Here is a 19,986-nt window from a genome sequence, read left to right as displayed (position 1 = left end):
TTGGAAACAAAACACCCATGGAAGGAGTTACAGAGACAAAGTTTGGAGCAGAGACAAAAGGATGGACCATCTAGAGACTGCCATATCCAGGGATCCATCCCATAATCAGCCTCCAAATGCTGACACCATTGCATACACTAGTGGGATTTTGCTGAAAGGACCCTGATATAGCTGTCTCTTGTGAGACTATGATGGGGCCTAGCAAACATAGAAGTGGATGCTCACAGTCAGCTATTGGATGGATCACAGGACCCCCAATGGAGGAGCTAGAGAAAGCACCCAAGGAGCTAAAGGGCTCTGCAACCCTATAAGTGGAACAACATTATGAACTAACCAGTACTCTCTGGAGCTCGTGTCTCTAGCTGCCTATGTATCAAAAGATGGCCTACTCGGCCATCAGTGGAAAGAGAGGCCCATTGGCCGTGCAAACTTTATATGCCTCAGTACAGGGGAACGCCAGGGTCAAAATGTGGGAATGGGTGGGTAGGGGAGTGTGGGGGAGGTTATGGGGGACTTTTGGGATAACATTGGTAATGTAAATGAGGAAAATACCTAATAAAAATATTAAAAAAAAGAAAAAGAAAAGAAAAATGAGCTCATGTACAGTAGGGAATGGGACTTACTCATAAAAAGAATGAAACTGCGTCATTTATGACAGAGTGGATGAACCTAAGGAACCTATGTGAGATAAGGCAGGCAAATCCCACAGATGTGGCTCAAGGCAGAACAAAAGAAAATGATCAAGTATAGCTAGAGTGGAAAGGAGGGAGCAAGGAGCAGGAGGGAGAGAGGACCTGGGGTTGGGGAGTGCGTACAAACTGAACCTGGCTAGGGGAATAAATCCTAATGTTTCTTAGCTCACAGTGAGCACAGCTCACAATTTACTGTACTTTTCAAAGTCACCAGAAGAAAACATTGTGAACGTCTTCAGGAGAAAGCGATAAATGTGTAGGATGACAGATGTGTAGCCCCTCCATGGTTATTAGACACTGTTCTTATATCCTGAAACTTCATGTCACCCTATGAATATGTGTAACTATTGTGTGTCAAACACAGACAGAAGACTCAAGGCTGGTCAACCTGCAGCCCTTTCACACTGTGCTGGGGGACCTGCTAGAGCCCACATGGCCTGCCTTTTGTCTGATGTGTTCCTGTCTGAAGCACTGATAATTGTAGCACCAGGTGCTCACAGAGAAACTGAGGAAGCACCCGAGGAAGGCACGCACACATAAAATAGTAAACAAGGTACTTACATTACAGGAATCAGCCTGAATGGACGGAGCTTATAAATGAGCCTAGCAAATGTATTCAGAGAAATGCAGAGAATACTGGGATGTGAGGTACTAATGGTATCCTAAGAAATAATCCGGAGTAAAAGGGCAAGCATTGACTCACAAAGAACACACAGGAGAAAGAAGTAGGCTAGAGTATCAGGGTGAGCCTGTCTCTCAGAAGATGCAAAGAGCTTCCAGAAGAGAACCTAGGAAGGCCATAAAGGATTCAAGGAAATCAACATGAATTGGGGAGTTCTGTTCCACTAACAAAACTGTAGCAGGTCGTGTAAACCTTTTCAGGTACTAAAGCCTGAAGGGGTTTCTGAGAAAGTAAGATTTGAAGGGAAACATTCTTTTAAATGAATGTAGCCACATGACTCTTAATGGACAGATGCCTTCTGAGAAATATGTCTCTCTGTGACTCCAGGAAGTGGCCTCACACAGACCTGGGTGGCCCAGCCCAGGCTTTCAATGTGGCCTCTTTATGCCACCAAGAGGCAAGGTAAGTGCTGAGGCGGCAGCCAGTATAACCCGGAAGACTCTCACAGGAAAGCATTTGGTCAGCAAGATAACAATAAAAAGCATAGAACAGGAAATATATAAATGCATATTTATGATACTTGCGCTGACATCATTTATTACCTGTGCTGTAATATACTAGATGGCGTGCTGTACTGTCACATAGCTAATAGTCCAGATCTGTTCCCACAAGCACCAGCCAAACCTTGAATAATGTCTTATGGCATGGTGAAGCAGTCAGACTCTTTTGGCCTTGTTATGATCTTATGCAGTTGTAGCTATGGTTGGCCACTGCCAAAATGTTTAGAGGACATGACTTAAATAAATACAGGCAGCAGAAAATAGTGTAAATGTGGGGGTGTGGCGGCAGGAGGGGTTAGGAGCATGTGACACACACAGTTCTCAGGGTGAGATAGAGTGCTTATAATATTTTAGAAAGAAAGCATAAACATAGACATGGATGATAAAAGGACAGTGGGAATTAGCAGATGACTAAAAGTTGAAATACAACCTTTGAATAGTAGAAAAAAAGAACCCTAATCAGTCAGAGAAGAAAAAATTATATAAGAAGCTTGACAAATAAAGTGTGCAACATAAAATATTTCCTACTTTTAAATAGTTATAGTGTATACCGTACATAGTAGAGGTATAGATATGAGATAATTAAAGTAAACTAACTGGACTTAAATCTCTACTTGAGAAAAATATTGTTTGGATGATAAAACAAAATCTCATGGAAAATTGCTTTCAAGAATCATACTTAGAATTGGGGCTGCAATTCTCGTATACATGAAGCTCAAGCAATATATACCCCCCACTGTGTTCAATGCTGAGAATAATTAATAATAAATATAAAGAATAATATCTGGAGGGATGAGCCTCTTAATTTAGGTTATCCAAAACTAAGTGGTCAGCTTTGATATCATGCACATATGAACAATACTAAATACACTCAGTCAGTTGTGTTTATATATTTATGTGTGTGTGTGTGAGTGTGTGTGTGCGTGCATGCATGTATACGACAATAATAAAGAAAAAGAGGCCATGAATTTAAGGGAAATGAGAAGAGAAATGGGAGGAGTTAGATGGAGGAGGGAAGTGATATATCTTTATTTTAATTAAAAACGGCAAATAAAAAGAAATAGAAATACTATTAGATGATGTGACTCCTCTGTGACAATAACAATGTATCTATCTGCATGCTTGGAAGACAGGCTAGCACAGAACAGCCTACTTTCTCCAGTGTCTAGCCTTAGCAGCATCTGAATATGTGGATAGCAACAGCATTGGATGCAAGTATGCCAACTTGAAAATTTAGGAGCCCATTCAATTACAACTAGAATTGCAATAAGGCTCACATACAAGCATAGCTCATAAAAGTAGTGAGTACCCTTGGGAAGGCAGGGGGTTTGCATTAGAGAGTAACGTACATGAAACAGACAGACTCCAGGGGAACAGCTGGAGAAGATGCCTGTCACGAAAGGCAGGAATAAATCTCCAATAGGTTACTGGCCTCTAAAGGCTCCAGTCACACTCCTGCTTTCCGGAGATGGAAGCCACAGATGTTGCCTTTTAGCCTACTGTGAGGAGCAAGGCATTAAGGGGTCAGTTTGCCTCAGCTTGTTGATATTGACCACTCTGTTCTCCATACTGGCAAGCCCCTTGTCTGGTACCTTGGGCAATATCGTCCTGCCTCTGCAGGCAAGGCCGCTCCACCTTGTGCCCAGGCTGGGGCAATTCTCGCTCGGCCTGCTTGGCACACCTCCCTTCGTTGAACACATGTGGCAGGTTGGCTGTGTGCACCTGTCGCAGTTGCTCATAGTCGCTTAGTGCAGCTGTCAGGTCCCAGTTTTTACCTGTGGATAAGAAACAACAGGAGATTATAACAGGAATTGAGGAATCCTAGCTTTCCTGGAGAAAATGTGCCAGTCAGCATGTTAATGAGCAGTGTCTGAAAGTAGAGTGTACACACACACACACCCACACACACACACACACACACACACACACACACACACACACACACACACACACCTGTAAACATTATGTCTCTAATGACCACCAGTGTACTGCTTAGTGAGAGGTGCACCAGAGGAGGAAATGCAGGCCTGTACACAGCACTGGCTTTGGATACTTAGAAAGGAAGTGGGAAGTTTTACAGGTCAGGTTTGAGGAACAGCGTGGCCGAACTTCTGAGTTGTTGCATACAATGCCACATGCTGACTTTGGGGACCTCTGCTCTGGAATGAAAATGGTCACCCTTCCAAGGTCCATGTCAAGGTACTAAAAGGGAAGAAACAAACCTGACAGTAGTGTTCTGAGGTGGGGCATTTGGGGACATTAGGTCATTAGAGGTGAGTCCCCACACCGAATTCTGGTAGCTTTAGGAGAAGAGAATACTTGCACACATGCACACACATAAATACACAAGCAAAGATACACACATTCACAAACACATGTGTATAGACACACACACACTCACAAACACACATGTATTGACACACACAGATACACACACATGCACAGATATACACATACTCACACAAGTATAGACACATACAGATAAATGTTCAAATATACACATACTCATGGCACACATATATACACATACAGTCACACACATTTCTGCCATGACATGATGCAGCCTGGAACACCCCTTGCAGGAGCACACCCAAGCTGGTGGAACTTATAGCTTCTAAAATTAGAGAGGAGGGGAGGGAGGAGAATCAGAGGGATAGAGCATTGAGACATACCACAGGGAATGAACTTAACCATCTAAAGAAAAGAGAGAGAAGAGAGAACAAAAGCAGAAATCAAAGTAACTACTAATCAGTGGATGCAAGTTTTCTAAATACCTGAAAGAATTTTTGAGATAAAAAGCTAAGAAAACATAGTGATTGACATTTAAAGTACTCACTTTAAAGTAGAATGCATGATACAACCAATCTTATCTCACACAACACCATGAGAGTAGCTTAACACATCATTTAAGGAAATGGAATGAATATTTGTTGTATGTAAGCGATACACATGGTGGTGCAGGCCTGACATCCCAGCTACCTGGCAGGCTGAGGCAGGAGGATTACACTTTCAAGGCCTGCATGGGGTAAAAAGGGAGCTGAAGGTGAGTCTGGGTGACTCACTGAGACTGTATCAAAATAGAAAGTGTGTGTGTGCGTGTGTGAGCTGTGGATGCAGCTCAGGTATAAGGCTGGGGGAACATGCCCAAATCCTTAGGTTTAATATGCGGTACTGACAAGAAAAATTTCACCTCTAACACAAAGCTATTTTTAAAGGCCACTACATGATGGACACCAGCCAAGACAAAACCAATGTGATCCTGCCCTTGTAACAATACAGAATTCAGGCATAAACCATTAAATAAGACTAAGAAAGCAACATGGCTGGGCTTAAGGGCTCAATTTACAGCAGAGGTGGTTCACTGTTTTTCATTTTCTGTATTTGTGATGTGTGGCATCCTGAGGTTCTGCCTCCTGTGGCCTCCATGGCACACCCTACCCCCACTGGGCTGCTACACTGTTGATTCCTCTGCACTGCCTTCCTTAGGCATGCTAGGACACCCACAGCCCAGGATGGCTTCTACCTTGGAGCCTGCTGACACTGAGACTAGCCCATCCCAACCATGCTTGTCTGCCCTGTCCCCTTTCTCACAGAAATCTTGTTCCCATGCCTCTCATCCCCCCATTTCCTGACTAACCTGGTACTTCCATGTGCTGGGCCTCCTGATTCATGAACAGACTTCCTACAACACGAGTCTGTGTTTGCACAATCAATTAAAGCAAATTCTAGGCATAGATGAAAACTCAAGATATAAACAGCTACATATGGAATTTAAAAATCAAAAGGTGGGAATTACCGCAAGGCTCTGACATAAACACATGGGCATAAATGATTCCAGAGAGTACTGTAAGTGGGGTAGATCTGTAGTCTGGTCATGGAACCGACAGCCTCATACAGACCTAGCAGGTGTTCAACACGCCAGTTCCACAGGGCAGATTCTAATGTCAGCAAACACCCTGAGAATCAGTCAGCCTGGGCTCTTGTTTTCGACCTGATGAGCAGCCACACAGCAAACTTGGTGATACTCTGGAATGCTCCCCTCGACCTCCTCACAACTGGAAAGCTCTGTCTCAGGAATGCCATGTCATTTCTGCTCATCACCTCAGACTGCACTCCTCTTTGAGGCTGTGTGGGATGCCTTCCTCCATCCTCACAGGAATGGGAAGCAGGTTAGAGCCCATAGACACTGTTTCATGATCAATAAACTGGATATAAACGAACAAGCTTGAATAACTAGCCTTCATATATAATGACAAAGCTGTTAGAAAACATAAAGGAATAGAATATTACAATTGAATTAATAAGATATGCTTATAATTTATAAGTTATAACCCAAAGATAAAATACAGAGGACTATCCTTAAATGTAGGATACATGTCCATCAATCTACCTCACCAGGCTACATAGTATTTCTAAAGGGCACACTAGGGAGTTTACATTCACTATGTTCTTTGTCTGAAAGAGTAAGTGTCATAATTTCTCCCTAAGTTAGCTTATACATTTACTATGACTCCCAAACCTTAAGTAGAAGCCTGTGACGAGCAGCATTACACTCACACAGAATGAGCAAGGTTAATGAATGAACTTGTCTGTTTGCAGCACTGGGGATGGAACCCAGGACCTTGCACATGCTTGACAATCATTCCACTACTAAGCTAGGAACCCGGTAGTAAAGCTGATCTTAGCTGATCTTTATCTGGAGAAGTGGGCCAGAACAACCAGGTTTGAAAAGAGAGATCAAGGCGGAGGGCGGGCACTCAGAAGCTGAAGCCATTCTGCCATCCTGCCATCCTGCCATCCTGGACCTTGCTCCATAAACACCAGGCAGCAAGAGATACTCAGAAAGCCCCAGAATCCTCAAATGAATTGGAATGCCAGGACAAATGCCTTCCTGGGAGTTCCCCCAGAACTCCTAGGGACTAAGCCATCAACATCCAGCTGCATATGTAGCAGAGGATTTTGCCATGCATCAATGGGAGGAGAGGTCCTTGGTCCTATGAAGACCCTATAGGCAACTCATATCATACATTAAAGGCTTATTTGCAAATTAAGTCAGTTAAAAACAAAAAACAAACAAACAAAAAATAAGGAAAAATGTGCAGGCACAGTGTCTGCAGAGTGTGAAGGCATTCAGAGTGCTGGCTGAACTGTGTAGTTATCAAATAGAGACATAAGGAGCCAACTGAACAAAAAACTCAGGTGACAGTAGATGCTGGCAAGGATGTGAAGATAGACATACCTCCATTGCTTGTGGGATTGCAAGCTGGTACAACCACTCTGGAAATCAGTTTTGTGGTTCCTCAGAAAATTGGACATAGTCCTACCTAAAGACCAAGCTATATCACTCCTGAGCATATACCCAAAAGATGCTCCAATATGTAATAAAGACACATGATCCACTATGTTCATAGCAGCCTTATTCAGCCAGAAGCTGGAAAAACCCCAGATGTCCTTCAACAGAGGAATGGATACAGAAAATATGGTATATTTACACAATGGAGTACTACTCAGCTATTAAAATGATGAATTAATTAAATTCTTAGACAAATGGATAGAACTAGAAAATATCATCCTGAGTGAGGTAACCCATCGCAAGAGAACACACATGGTATGCACTCACTGATAAGTGGATATTAGCCCAAAAGCTCAGAATATCCAAGATACAATTCACAGACCACACAAAGCTCAGGAATAAGGAACCACAGGGTGGGTGCTTTGGTCCTTCTTAGAAGGAGAACAAAATACTCATAGGAGCAAATATGGAGATAAAGTGTTGAGCAGAGATGGAAGAAAAGGCCATCCAGAGACTGTCCCACCTGGGATTCATCCCATATACAGTTACCAAATGCAGAAACTATTGTGGATGCCAAGACTTGCATGCTGAAAGGAGCCTGATATAGCTGTTTCCTGAGAGACCCTGATAGAACTTTACAAATACAGAGACAGATGCTTTTAGTCAACCATTGGACTGAGTGCAGGGTTCCCAATAGAGGAGTTAGAGATAGGACTCAAAGAGCTGAAGGGGGTTGCAACCCCATAGGAAGAACAACAATATCACCCAACCAACCCCCCCCAGAACTCCCAGGGACTAAGCCATTAACCAAGGAGTACACATGGCTCCAGCTGCACATGTAGCAGAGGATTTTGCCATGCATCAATGGGAGGAGAGGTCCTTGGTCCTATGAAGACTTGATAGATGTCCCAATGTAGGGGAATTGAGGGTAGGGAAGTGGGAGTGGGTGGGTGGAGGAACACCCTCATAGAAGCAGGGGGAGGGACGATGGGATAGGGGGTTCCTGGGAGGGGGGAAACCGGGAAAGGGGATAACATTTGAAATGTAAATAAAGAAAATATCCAATAAAAAAGAAAAAAAAAAGAGCCAATTGAAATAACCCACTTCCTAACAAATATTGATAAAATTAATCAGCTAATTTTCCCTGTTTGGAAAATAATGTTTTTTTCCATTAACATATTTATTCATTCATTTTATATCCTGATTGTAACCTCTCTCCTGCTAGTCCCCCTCATAAGCCTCTTCCCCTGCCCTTCTCCACTGACAAGGGTGAGGCCCCTCCTGGGCACCAACCCACTCAGGCACATCAAGTCACTGCAGGACTAGGGGCATCCTCTCCCACTGAGGTCAGACAAGGAGGCCCAGTTAGGGGAACAGGATCTACAGGCAGGCAACACAGTCAGGGACAGCCCTGCTCCAGTTGTTGGGGGACCCATGTGAAGACCAAGTTGCATATATGCAGCATATGACCAGTTAATTTTTATAGAAATGTAGAGAAGGACATTATACCACTGACTGTCTGAGCTGATTCCCAGTAGGTTGTAGGACAGCCAGCTCTATCCACTTGGAAATGAAATGACCATGTTGATATTCTGCTTAGTAATTGTAATAGGGAACTTTAAAATCTAAAACCATTGCATAATATCCCACTCTAACCCAGTTCTGGACACACAACGTATCCTGGTGTCTGCTTTCTGATCCTCTATGAATTGATCTTTTGTCACTCTGCTGACACAGCAGCATGTAGACCTGTCCACATTCCATGTGTCCAGCCTCTGTTTACTCTCTGGCTGGCCTTTTCTTCCCCCACTACCCTCCTCCAAGCACCTCTTGTGTCATGTTGCTGTTCCAGCCCTCCTTTACTTCTGGACACTGTCATTTCTCAGTGCCAGATCAGGACCGTGGTCTGATGAAACATTTGTGATTATTCTCTCCTTCTGACTGGAGAGTATCCAGGCATAAGAGGAGGGCTGCTGTGTGCTGACTTTCCCTGACTCCTAATACTTTGGATGCCAATATAGTGGGGTACGGAGTTGTGGCAACCTTTTTGCAAGCAAATATGAGAACATCTAGAAATAAACAAACAAATGAGGGCCTGAATGAACTACTGCCAATGACTGTTACTCTCATCTCTGTTACCTTGGCACTTTGGTGCACACCTGTAATCCCAGACATGAGGCTGTGGCAAGAGGATAATGAATATGAGGTTCAGCCTGGGCTTCATAGTGTATTTCATGCTAGCCTCAGCTATACTGTGAATCTGGCACAAAAGTAAAGCAAGGCCATGATTTCTATGTGTATGCACACATACATGCATGTCTGTGTAAAGATAAATTATTAATTATAAATATATAATTCCATATATATATATACAGGTATACAATTATATATATATTATACATTATATACACACATATATATGTATATATATACATATATATGTGTGTGTGTGTGTATATATACACACAATTATACACAATCAACTTTTATATACTCTTGTTACTTGTGTCCAATATATTCCTAAATACTAAGGGGAAAAGTCAGAAGAGATAATTCCAATGGACCTAAGTGCCATGTAGAAATAATCACAGGGTCCATTGGGATACCTAAGAGGGGATGGTAGCTAAGATTGTGAGGATGATCCAAGAAGCCAATAGAAGAGCCAGGACAGGAGCTTACAGAGGACAAACCTAGCAGCTAATCACCCAGCAGGCTGAGGCTGTACAGGTGCAGGTCACAAGGAATGGATACTGGGAGGTGAGGGGAGAGATGTGGCCAGGCTGATGGCAGAAGCTGTAGGTGGGAGGATGAGGCTCTGGGAGAAGAGCAACAAAGGCATTCTAGATAAAAGTGTTATTTGGTAAATGTGGTTTGAATAGATATGGCCCCCATAGATTCATGTGTTTGAATGCCTGGCCCATAGGGAGTGGCACTATTAGGAGGTATGGCTTTGTTAGAGGAAGGGTGTCACTTTGGAGGCATGATTTGAAGTCTCTTATGTTCAATTGATACAGTCTCAAGTGATACAGCCCGTGGATCAAGATGTAGAACTGTTGGCTCCTCCAGCACCGTGTCTGCCTGCACACAGTCATGCTTTCTGCCATGACAATAATGGACTGAACCTCTGAGTCTGTTAAGCCAGCCCCAATTGAATGTCTTCTTTCATAAGAGTTGCTGTGGTTATGTTGCCTATTCACAGCAATAAAGTCTAAACTAAGACAGTAAGCCTTTCAGTTTAGAAAGATAATGTTCATTTAAGAAAAATGACTCTGGTGAAACGGCAGAGGCTGTGCCAGAGAAACACCAGAGCTGCAGGGAGCTTAGGAGCTGACTGAAACAAAACAGGACAGACTGTGATGGCATCACCAGTGAGAGTGGAGATGAAGGCTCTGGCTATAAGGATGGACTCTCAAGGAGAAAAAGGGAAGAGACATGTTCAGGGAAGGATATGCAGACTCCAAGCTAGGTGCATTACACGGCTTTACCTCATCCTAACAGGTCTCTAGGAGGGATTCCATTTTCCTACTCATTTTTGCCTTTCAACGTAGACAAAGAAGGCACAAGGAAGAGGAGGGAGAATAGGGATTGGACAGTGGGCTGGTGTGGTGGGAGGAAGCCACTGGCTTGAGGTTTTTGTACATCCATTTCTTCAAACGAGTTCACTTAGAATTTGAATGAAAGTCTCAGTTTAGCTTGCACACGTAGTGTGAACAGCTTAAACACCCGTCAAGCCAGAACAAGGTTGTGGTATTCAACAGCCAGCCTGCAGTGACAGAGAGCAGTGTTTCCTACATGAGAGCCGGCTGAGTGGTGAGTTGCAGGCATTCAGTGAGACGTCCCATGAATTACACCCTGTCAGTGGTGGGGCAGCCCTGCCTGAACTCCCTCTGTGACACTGGGAAATGTGTCTCTCTTGTTTTGTACTTTTGGCAACACTTGGAGAAACTAGTTGAGGTCAAAATGTAAGGGACATTATACATTTTATGGTTTTAAAAGTAAAAACCCACACGGGCTAGGAATGGTTTCTTTGGTTCCTCGGAAGTCTAGCTGGAATTAGAAGAAAAAAGGTACACATATCCTCCTGGGAGTTGGCCACAGGAAGATGGCATGGCTGCACTCTCACTGTGAGTAAACAATTCTAGATTTGTCTGCAGTTGCTTGTCTTGTGGTTGTCATCACTGTAGTGACAGGAGACCTGTAACCAGCATCAAATGACCCAGGCTCTGCCAGCCTCCAGGAACACTCAACACTATTCAGTTCTTTCTGTCTTCTTTTTCTTTTTGGCACTGGGATATCAAAATACCTCTTATGAAACTTGTAAAGCATTTATTGACACATATTAATTGTGTGTATTGGTGGAGCCACTGTGATCTTTCCATACACATAGCATGCTCTGATTAGATATGACCTGCCTTTTCCACTTTCCTTCACTCATACCCTTCCTGACTTCTAGGAGTCCCTGTTGTACATGTTCCAGCCTTCCTGTTTGAGAGGGAACATGTGACATTTGCTTTTCTGTCTGGCCTTTCTCACTTAACCTAACGTCTCTAAGTTCCACCCACATCCTGCACATGACAGGTTTCACTCTACACTGCAGCTGCATAGTTCTTCCCTGTGTCCTTGCCTCACTTTGCTGACCTTGTTGCACAGTCAGGTTCCTGGGCTGATGGTGAATCCTCCGAGTCTATCTGCTAGTCCTTTGACTTCACCTCTTTTATCCTTCATGGCTCTTTTCCTCTCTTGTAAAAGGCTTTTAAAGCTGAGAGATATATCTCCCCACTTCCCCTAAGCTACTCAAGAACGTCATCTATGTGCTGACATCCCTGGAGACTGGCCTTTCCACAAACCTTTTTTATTTTTTTTTTTCTTCTCCCCGTGCTGGGGATCTATTCCTGGGCTTCACAGTTCCCTGAAAGTTCTCTATGACAGCTAGTCATCCAGGCTTCCTGGACAAATTCTTGACTTTCACACCCCATTCCTTACTCAGTGGCTTAACTTAGCTTCTCAAGCCATGACAGGAGTTTCGTCCACACGCTGGCTGTGCTGGGATCCCACTTTGTCACAGTGGGAGTAAAGCAAGTTACCTTTTAGAGAAGGTGGCATCTCTGATTTCTCCTTTTCCTCCCATCTGGTGGACCCTGCTGTCTGCTCTCCATGGACGCCAACTAGCCTTGTAGCCAAGTTACACTCTGTTTCTCTCCTCTGAGGTCCCGGAAATGGAAACTTCTGACTATTTCTCTAGTAACTGCAGAGTCCTCTGTATTGCCACCTAGCCTCTTACAGTGTACACTGGGGTGTCAGCCTCTGCTTTTCTCTTTCTCTGGCCATCCAGAGAGAGCTTCCTACCATGGGGCCTTAATACTGGCTGACCCTTCAGCTTGGAATATCCGTCCTCCAAACACCTGCACTGCTTCCTCTAGTTTTTGGTGGACTCTCCTGAGGTAAATCATCCCCCCCACTTTTTAAAAAAAAATATTTAGATGTCACACACCCTGGCATCCAGCAGCATCAAGAAATGCCTGCACACATGACACCCTGAAGGAACTCTATGGAAACCTGCTTGGAAACTTGGTTCATGTAGAAAAAAGACATAAGGTACATGTTTATCCAAAGCAGAGTGAATCAGAGAGCATACATACATCCGCTTAAACAGCAGACTGCTCTGCAGCAAGGACAAGGCAGTTACATCTCATACAACACAGATGGGTCCCAGGATCACCCTGTCTCAGGGGAGAAGAGTGATCCTAGGGGGTCCCATGATCTTAGCTTTCATTTCTGAAGTTCAAACCTGTAATTCTAAACAACACACAGCTACAGATGCAGGTGTGTGTGATCAAGCACTGAAGGGAAGCAGGAGAAAATGCAGGGGGCCTGGCTCCCTGTGCTGGTGTGGTGGCTAGGAAGAGACACAATGGGGCTCCAGTATTTATGACTAAGCCTTCGAAACTGTAGTACGTGGGGTGAAGGTGAAGCTTGGTGCAGCACCTGCCTGGGAAGTGCAAAACCCTGGGTTCAATACTCATCACTATAAACAACAGCACCAGCAAAACTCCAACCAACAAAACGAAAGCCAAACCTGTAATACTGAAATAATGAATTTCGTTACATATAACTTGGTGCCATCTTAGTAGTTTTATTTATTCTTTTCTCATACAGTACATCTCTACCATGTCTACTGCAGCCTTCTCATCTCCATTCCTCCCAGTTTCCCTACCCCTGCCATCCCTTCTCCCCCAGATTCACTCCTCCTCCATTCTCTTTTAGAACAGAGCTGGCCTCTGAGAGACATGAACTGAACACAGCATAACAAGATCCAATAAGGGTAGGTACAGCCCCTCATATTATGGCTGGATGAGTGAGGCTGCCCAGTATGAAGAAGAGGGCTGCAAGAGTAGACATAAGAATCAAAGACACCAGATATGGTAGTCTCTAGATGGTCCACCCTTTTGTCTCAGCTCCAAACTTTGTCTCTGTAACTCCTTCCATGGGTGTTTTGTTCCCAGTTCTAAGAAGGGGCAAAGTGTCATACCCAGGGATCCATCTCGTAATCAGCCACCAAACGCAGACACCATTGCATACACTAGCAAGATTTTGCTGAAAGGACCCTGATATAGCTGTCTCTTGTGAGACTATGCCGGGGCCTAGCAAACACAGAAGTGGATGTTCACATTCAGCTATTGGATGGATCACAGGGCCCCCAATGGAGGAGCTAGAGAAAGTAACCAAGGAGCTAAAGGGATCTGCAACTCTATAGGTGGAACAACAATATGAACTAACCAGTACCCCCCAGAGCTCCTGTCTCTAGCTGCATATGTATCAGAAGATGGTCTAGCCGGCCATCAGTGGAAAGAGAGGCCCATTGGTCGTGCAAACTTTATATGCCCCAGTACAGGGGAATGCCAGGGCCAAGAAGTGGGAGTGGGTGGGTATGGGAGTGGGGCAGGGGGAGGGTATGGGGGACTTTTGAGATAGCATTGGAAATGTAAATGAGGAAAATACCTAATAAAAAATTTAAAAAAAAAAGAAGAGAAAAGAAAAGAAAAGAAAAGAAAAGAAAAGAAAAGCAATCCTCTTGGCCAAATAAGCATTGCTCCCTCCTGTATACCTCCCAAATCCCAGCTCTTCTACCTCATCCCCATCCCTGCCTCCAATATCTAATACTTACAAGCAAGTTCTACCTAAGATCCACTGTTGTCACAGTTGGCAGGGACACAGAAGCATTTTCAATTAGGCAACTCACAGTCACCATACACCCCTAAACCCAGAAAGAGCAACAGAAACCAAGGAATGGAGAACTCACCAAAGAGATATAAGGCCAGCTTTTAACACCTAAAATTTCAATCATGCCAAACACAGATGCCTAACTGCCAGCATCAAACAGTTAATAGCACACAGAATAATACATTTCTTACGTTTGAAACTATATTCTTCTCTCATATAATACATCCTAACTACAGTTGTCCCTCCCTCCACTGCTCTAAGCTCCTCCCCACCTCACCTCTCCCACAGAGCAACTCCCCCTATGTTGCCTCATCAGAAAAGAGCAGGCTTCCAAAAGATGATAACCAAAGGAGAACAACAACAACAACAAAAAAAAATCAAAGACACCCCCACTCCCTCTGTTAGGAGTCCCACAGAAACCCCAAACTAAACAACCACAATATATAGCAGAAGACTTAGCAGCCACCTTTGTATTCAATAAAAATAATGAACTAGGGTCAGTTGAGCTGTGGCAATCAGTGGAGCTCACATCCCTTGTCATTAACTCGCTAAGCAAAGGTCAATTCCTTCTGCCCGTGGCAGCCAATCCCAGGAGTCCAGGCTGGCAGTGGTTCTGCTCCACACCGTCATCTAGGAATCCATGCATGCGTACACACGGTTATTGTGTGCCATCTTCAAAATGTACCAGCCCACTTGGCCAGGAAGGAAAGAACCCAAGGGCATAGTTTCTCCTGTAGGTCACTGAGATCTTCCCTCTGTGGTGTCTGCCCATTCAGGCTGCCAAGGCTGGGCTGGAATGTTTGTGCTTTTCTCCCTACCATTCCACTGACACATGATGTTCAAAGATCCTGAGAAATGAGTACTAGGGGCTTGTGCAGGGAGAAGAAGGGTGGCTCTTGGTAAACAGCCCGTTGTTTACATCTAAACTCCCAGAAGATGTGGACTTGATCAGAATGTCACCAACCTAAGAAATGACTTGAATGTAGGATACTCAGTACCAATTCCTGTGTGTGTGCACATATCGAATGCGTGTATACAACACATGTATGTACATATGCACACATACATTGATACACTGTATGTGTATTCTGTACATGAAAACTGAGATGAGAGATACCAGAATTTCCTTGGAATTCTCTCTAAAGCCCACGGCGACGAGTGACCTTCATTTTCTCATCTTATTCTTCAACAAACTCACACTGATGTTAAGAAAATCCACAGGGCTTAAGTTCATGTGTCTGGTAGACACGATTTGTTTGTCTGGATAACAGTTGGCTCCTTTTCATTATTTATGTTTTCTTGCTATGTGGCCCAGGCAGGCCTTAAACTGCAATCCTTCTGCCTCAGCCTCCCAGGCACTGGGATTACTGGTTCTGTGCGACCATGCCCAGTTTGACTTTAACTTTAATGAGTATGTTTACAGCTCTAAATGAAAATAAACTGTGGGTTTGATCATTTTATATTGCTTATTAAATAATTTTGATATAAAAAGTTTCAATTTGGTTATATATCTTAAAGAAATAAAAGGAAAGGAGGTTAAAATTATATAGATTGTAGATGCTAACTCTCTGTTGACACAGTTCCACAATTTAAATTGCTTTATTATTTTTTTCTTTCTTTTTTTCAATTTTTATTAGATATTTTCTTCATTTACATTTCAAATACTATCCAGAAAGTCCCCTATACCCTCCCCCACCCTGCTTCCCTACCCACCCACTCCCACTTCTTGGCCCTGGCATTCCCCTGTACTGGGGCATATAAAGTTTGCAAGACCAAGAGGCCTCTTTCCCAATGATGGCTGAGCAGGCCATCTTTTAAATTGCTTTATTATTATATGAATGTATATGTGCTTATGTACTTACATATTGAGAAGTATACCTAAGATCCCCACCTAAGCTTATAAACATAGCATGATTTTCAATTCTTCTCTACATTTAGAGCACAATTAGTCTCAGTGACTGTGCAATTGCAGGGAGAAACACTTTCATAGAAGCCTAAGAAACAGCTAAACGGAACAGCCAAAAGCTACAGGCAAGGACGTAAACAAGAGTATTCTGCTTGGTGGCCCCGGGTCACTTAGCAGTACAGGAAGACACTCCTGGGTGTTGATGACATAAAAATGAATGAAGACTACTGGGTGCTTTGTAATCAGTTAATAATGGGCTGAGCATGCAGGGGACAGCTGTGGTGACCAATGATGGCTGAGAGGTGTGTGTGAAGGGACAAGGAGTCTGCATAGGGGTTACACACCTATCATTTGTGAGTAATGGAATGGAATCTTCTCAAAAGAGAAAGAGAAAGGTGGTGAAGAGCACAGCATATACAAGGGACCAATGATTTGCAAAGCTTCATCAGGGAATTGCACAGAAGTGACAGCACGGGAGAGACTGGGGCTGCGCAGGGAAATAAAGACATGACCACAAGGTGGCAGTAGAACACACAGCTCTCCTGGAGATGCTCAGTCAAGCATTCTCTGGAAAGATGCCCACAGTAGGAGTGGGTGCAAGCACAGCAGGGGCCTGAGGGAGAGGGAGGCTGCTGCTCAGAAGGGAGGAGGCACAAGTCTCCCAGAAGAGACAGACTGCAAAAGGATCCCAGGGGCTGTGACAGCTCATTTGCCATGTAGACCTGACTCTGCCACCAGGTGCCAGACAAAGCCTCAACTGTGACTCTGGGTACATCTCTGACTCTGGGTGAAGATATCGCTTGACAAGATGAGCATAGGAATCTGTAGGCTGGGAGAAGTCTTCCAAGGGTGGTTGGGCCGCATCCAATTGTCACCTGAGTGGAACAGAAATGCTTACCAGGGATATAGCTCTGCTGGCAGGGGAGAGCCTGCTGTCACCATTAATCCTCCTGTCCTACAGCCTCCTTACTGCAAATCATGGGCCCCTTCAGTTCCCACAACTGCATGTGCTAATACCTTGATTCCCTGTGATAGGTACATCACATTCCCTCCTCTCTCCTCCTTTCTCTACGTACATATATGTCAATGTACAGGAACTATGTAGACACAGACACACAAGCAGAGGCAGAGAGTTTGGAGTCAAACCAACACAAAGCTGATAAGTGTTTTATCAGTTCCTGGGGAGAGGTTAGCAGGCTAGGTAAAAGGCTCTACATAAGTTCTCAACCTGTGGGTTAGGACAGGGGTTGCACATCAAATATCTTTTTTCTACCCTCTGTGCTTTTTTCTTTTTTTTGATTTTTTTATTGGATATTTTCTTTATTTACATTTCAAATGTTATCCCCTTTCTCAGTTCCCCCCTCCCAGAAACATCCTATCACATCCTCCCTCCTCCTGCTTTTATGAGGCTGTTCCTCCACCCATCCACCCACTCCTGCCTCCCCATCCTTGATTCACCTACACTGGGGCATCTCGAGTCTTCATAGGACCAAGGACCTATCCTCCCATTGATGCATGACAAGGCCATCCTCTGCTACATATGCAGCTGGAGCCATGGGACTTTCCATGTGGACTCCTTGGTTGGTGGCTTAGTCTCTGGGAGCTCTAGGGTGTCTGGTTGGTTGATATTGTTGTTCCTCCTATGGGGTTGGGACCCACTTCAGTCCTTTCTCTAACTCCTCTATTGGGAACCCTGTGCTCAGTCCAATGAGCTGTGAGCATCCACCTCTGTATTTGTAAGGCTCTGGCAGGGACTCTCAGGAGACAGCTATATCAGGCTCCTGTCAGCATGCACTTCTTGGCATCCACAATAGTGTCTGGGTTTGGTAACTGTATATGGGCTGAATCCCCAGGTGGGACAGATTCTGGATAGCCTTTCCTTCAGTCTCTGCTCAACACTTTATCTCCATATTTGCTCCTGTGAGTATTTTGTTCTCCTTCTAAGAAGGACCAAAGCACCCACACTTTACTCTTTCTTCTTCTTGAGCTTCATGTGGTCTGTGAATTGTATCTTGGATATTCTGAATTTTGGGGTTAATATCCACTCATCAGTGAGTGCATACCATTTGTGTTTTGTGACTGGGTTACCTCACTCAGGCTAGGTAAAAGGCTCTAGATAAGTTCTCAATATGTGGGTTAGGACAGGGGTTGTACATCAAATATCTTTTTTTTTTAAAGTTGACTTTTTCTCTCATATATTACATCCTAACCACAGTTCTTCCTCCCTCCTCTCCTCTCAGTCCCTCCTTCCCAGTGCCTCTCCTTCCTCCCTCCTCTCCTCAGTCCCTCCTCCCCAGCACCTCTCCCCCAGATAAATTCCATCATTTCCCTTTAGAAAAGAGCAGACCTCCTAGGGATATCAACCAAAGATGCCATAACCAGGGGTGGTGGGGAAGGACTCCATTTTCTTTAAGAAGCTGGCCTCTAAGAGTTTGACAATGCTCCAGTGAGTATACAGGCAACATGATTGGACTAATTTTATTTTTTTTCCTTTCTTCCTTTTTTATTTTTGAGGGTCATCACAAGGGTGCGGCGGGGGGGGGGGAGAGGGTGGACATGGGAGGACTTCGAAGTGAGTGTGATCAGGGTGTGTTATGTGAAATTATCAAATAATCAATAAAGATATTATATTGGGGAAAAAGACTAGGCACATACCCTCATATCAAGGCTGGATGGGACAAATGAGTAGGGAGAAAAGGATCCCAGAAGCAGGCACAAGAGTCAGAGATACCTCTACTCCCACTGTTAGGAGTCTCACAAAAGTACCAGGCTGCACAACCATAGCATACATGCAGAGGACCCAAGGCAGCTCCATGCAGGCTCCCTGGCCTGTCAGGTACCTTGCTTATCAGATATTTATACTACAGTTCATAACAGTAGCACAATTTATAGTTATGAAGTAGCAATAAAATAATTTTATGGTTGGGGGTTACCATGACACGAGGAACTATATTAAAGGGTTACAGCATTAGGAAGGTTGAGAAGCGCTGGCCTAGATGATAGTTACCTCTGCTTGTTTGGACTGTGTTTAAGATAACTGGAGATTTAGGGTTGGAGGACTAGATCAGCCTCAAATTCTTTTGCCCACTATGTATAAGGCTTTTGATTCTAAGCACCACAAAAGGAATCAGAGATGTGAAATTTTGAGTTTGGAGATTGCAGGTTTCTGAGCTAACGCATTTCGTACTCCAACAAAGAAACAACCAAGCAAGGGGTTATAGAGTCAACCTTTGGATCAGTTAAACCACACAAGGCCAGCAGGACCAAAATGATAAGTCTCCCAGTTAGAGCTTTATAAAATACCTAATTTTATAAAGTCTCAGATGGGTTGAAAAAAATATTACTTGATTTCAAAGAGAAATGAGTGAGTTCCGGGAATGGCTCTCTCCTACTCCACCACACCCTTCTGCCGTTCACCCAGGTGTCCAGGCAACACTCTGCTACAACTGCTTCTGTGGAGGAGGGTGGGGGTGTGCGGGAATAGCATGCCGTGGAGTAGAAAGCTGTAATTAACCCGTGGTTCAATCTTCTTCTCACTGAGCTGAATCAACCTCCTTTTAGCCAGCCTGCAGCTACACACTGAGCTCAGCGACAGCAAGCAGCAGCAGTGTCGCTAACCCAACTGGCGTAATTAGGATACTTAATACTGCTCAGAGGAGTGTGTGTGTGTGTGTGTGTGTGTGTGTGTGCAT

General features: G+C 44.1%; 1 protein-coding gene across 6 annotated transcripts in view; it reads right to left on the bottom strand.

Annotated features, from left to right (window-relative positions):
* Window positions 1-19,986, bottom strand: part of Otud7a (OTU domain containing 7A) — a 321,488-nt gene that overhangs the window by 77,215 nt on the left and 224,287 nt on the right. For all 6 annotated transcript variants that reach the window (XM_030242185.1, XM_030242186.1, XM_011250811.3 and 3 more), the window contains one exon: window positions 3,467-3,649. In XM_030242185.1, coding sequence (XP_030098045.1) covers window positions 3,467-3,649 — 183 coding nt within the window. The remainder of the gene's footprint in view (window positions 1-3,466; window positions 3,650-19,986) is intronic.

Source organism: Mus musculus, chromosome 7 (assembly GCF_000001635.26).
Source record: "Mus musculus strain C57BL/6J chromosome 7, GRCm38.p6 C57BL/6J".
Classification (NCBI taxonomy): Eukaryota; Metazoa; Chordata; class Mammalia; order Rodentia; family Muridae; genus Mus; species Mus musculus.
Note: the sequence above shows the minus strand (reverse complement) of the source record. Positions and strands in the feature narration are given on the sequence as shown.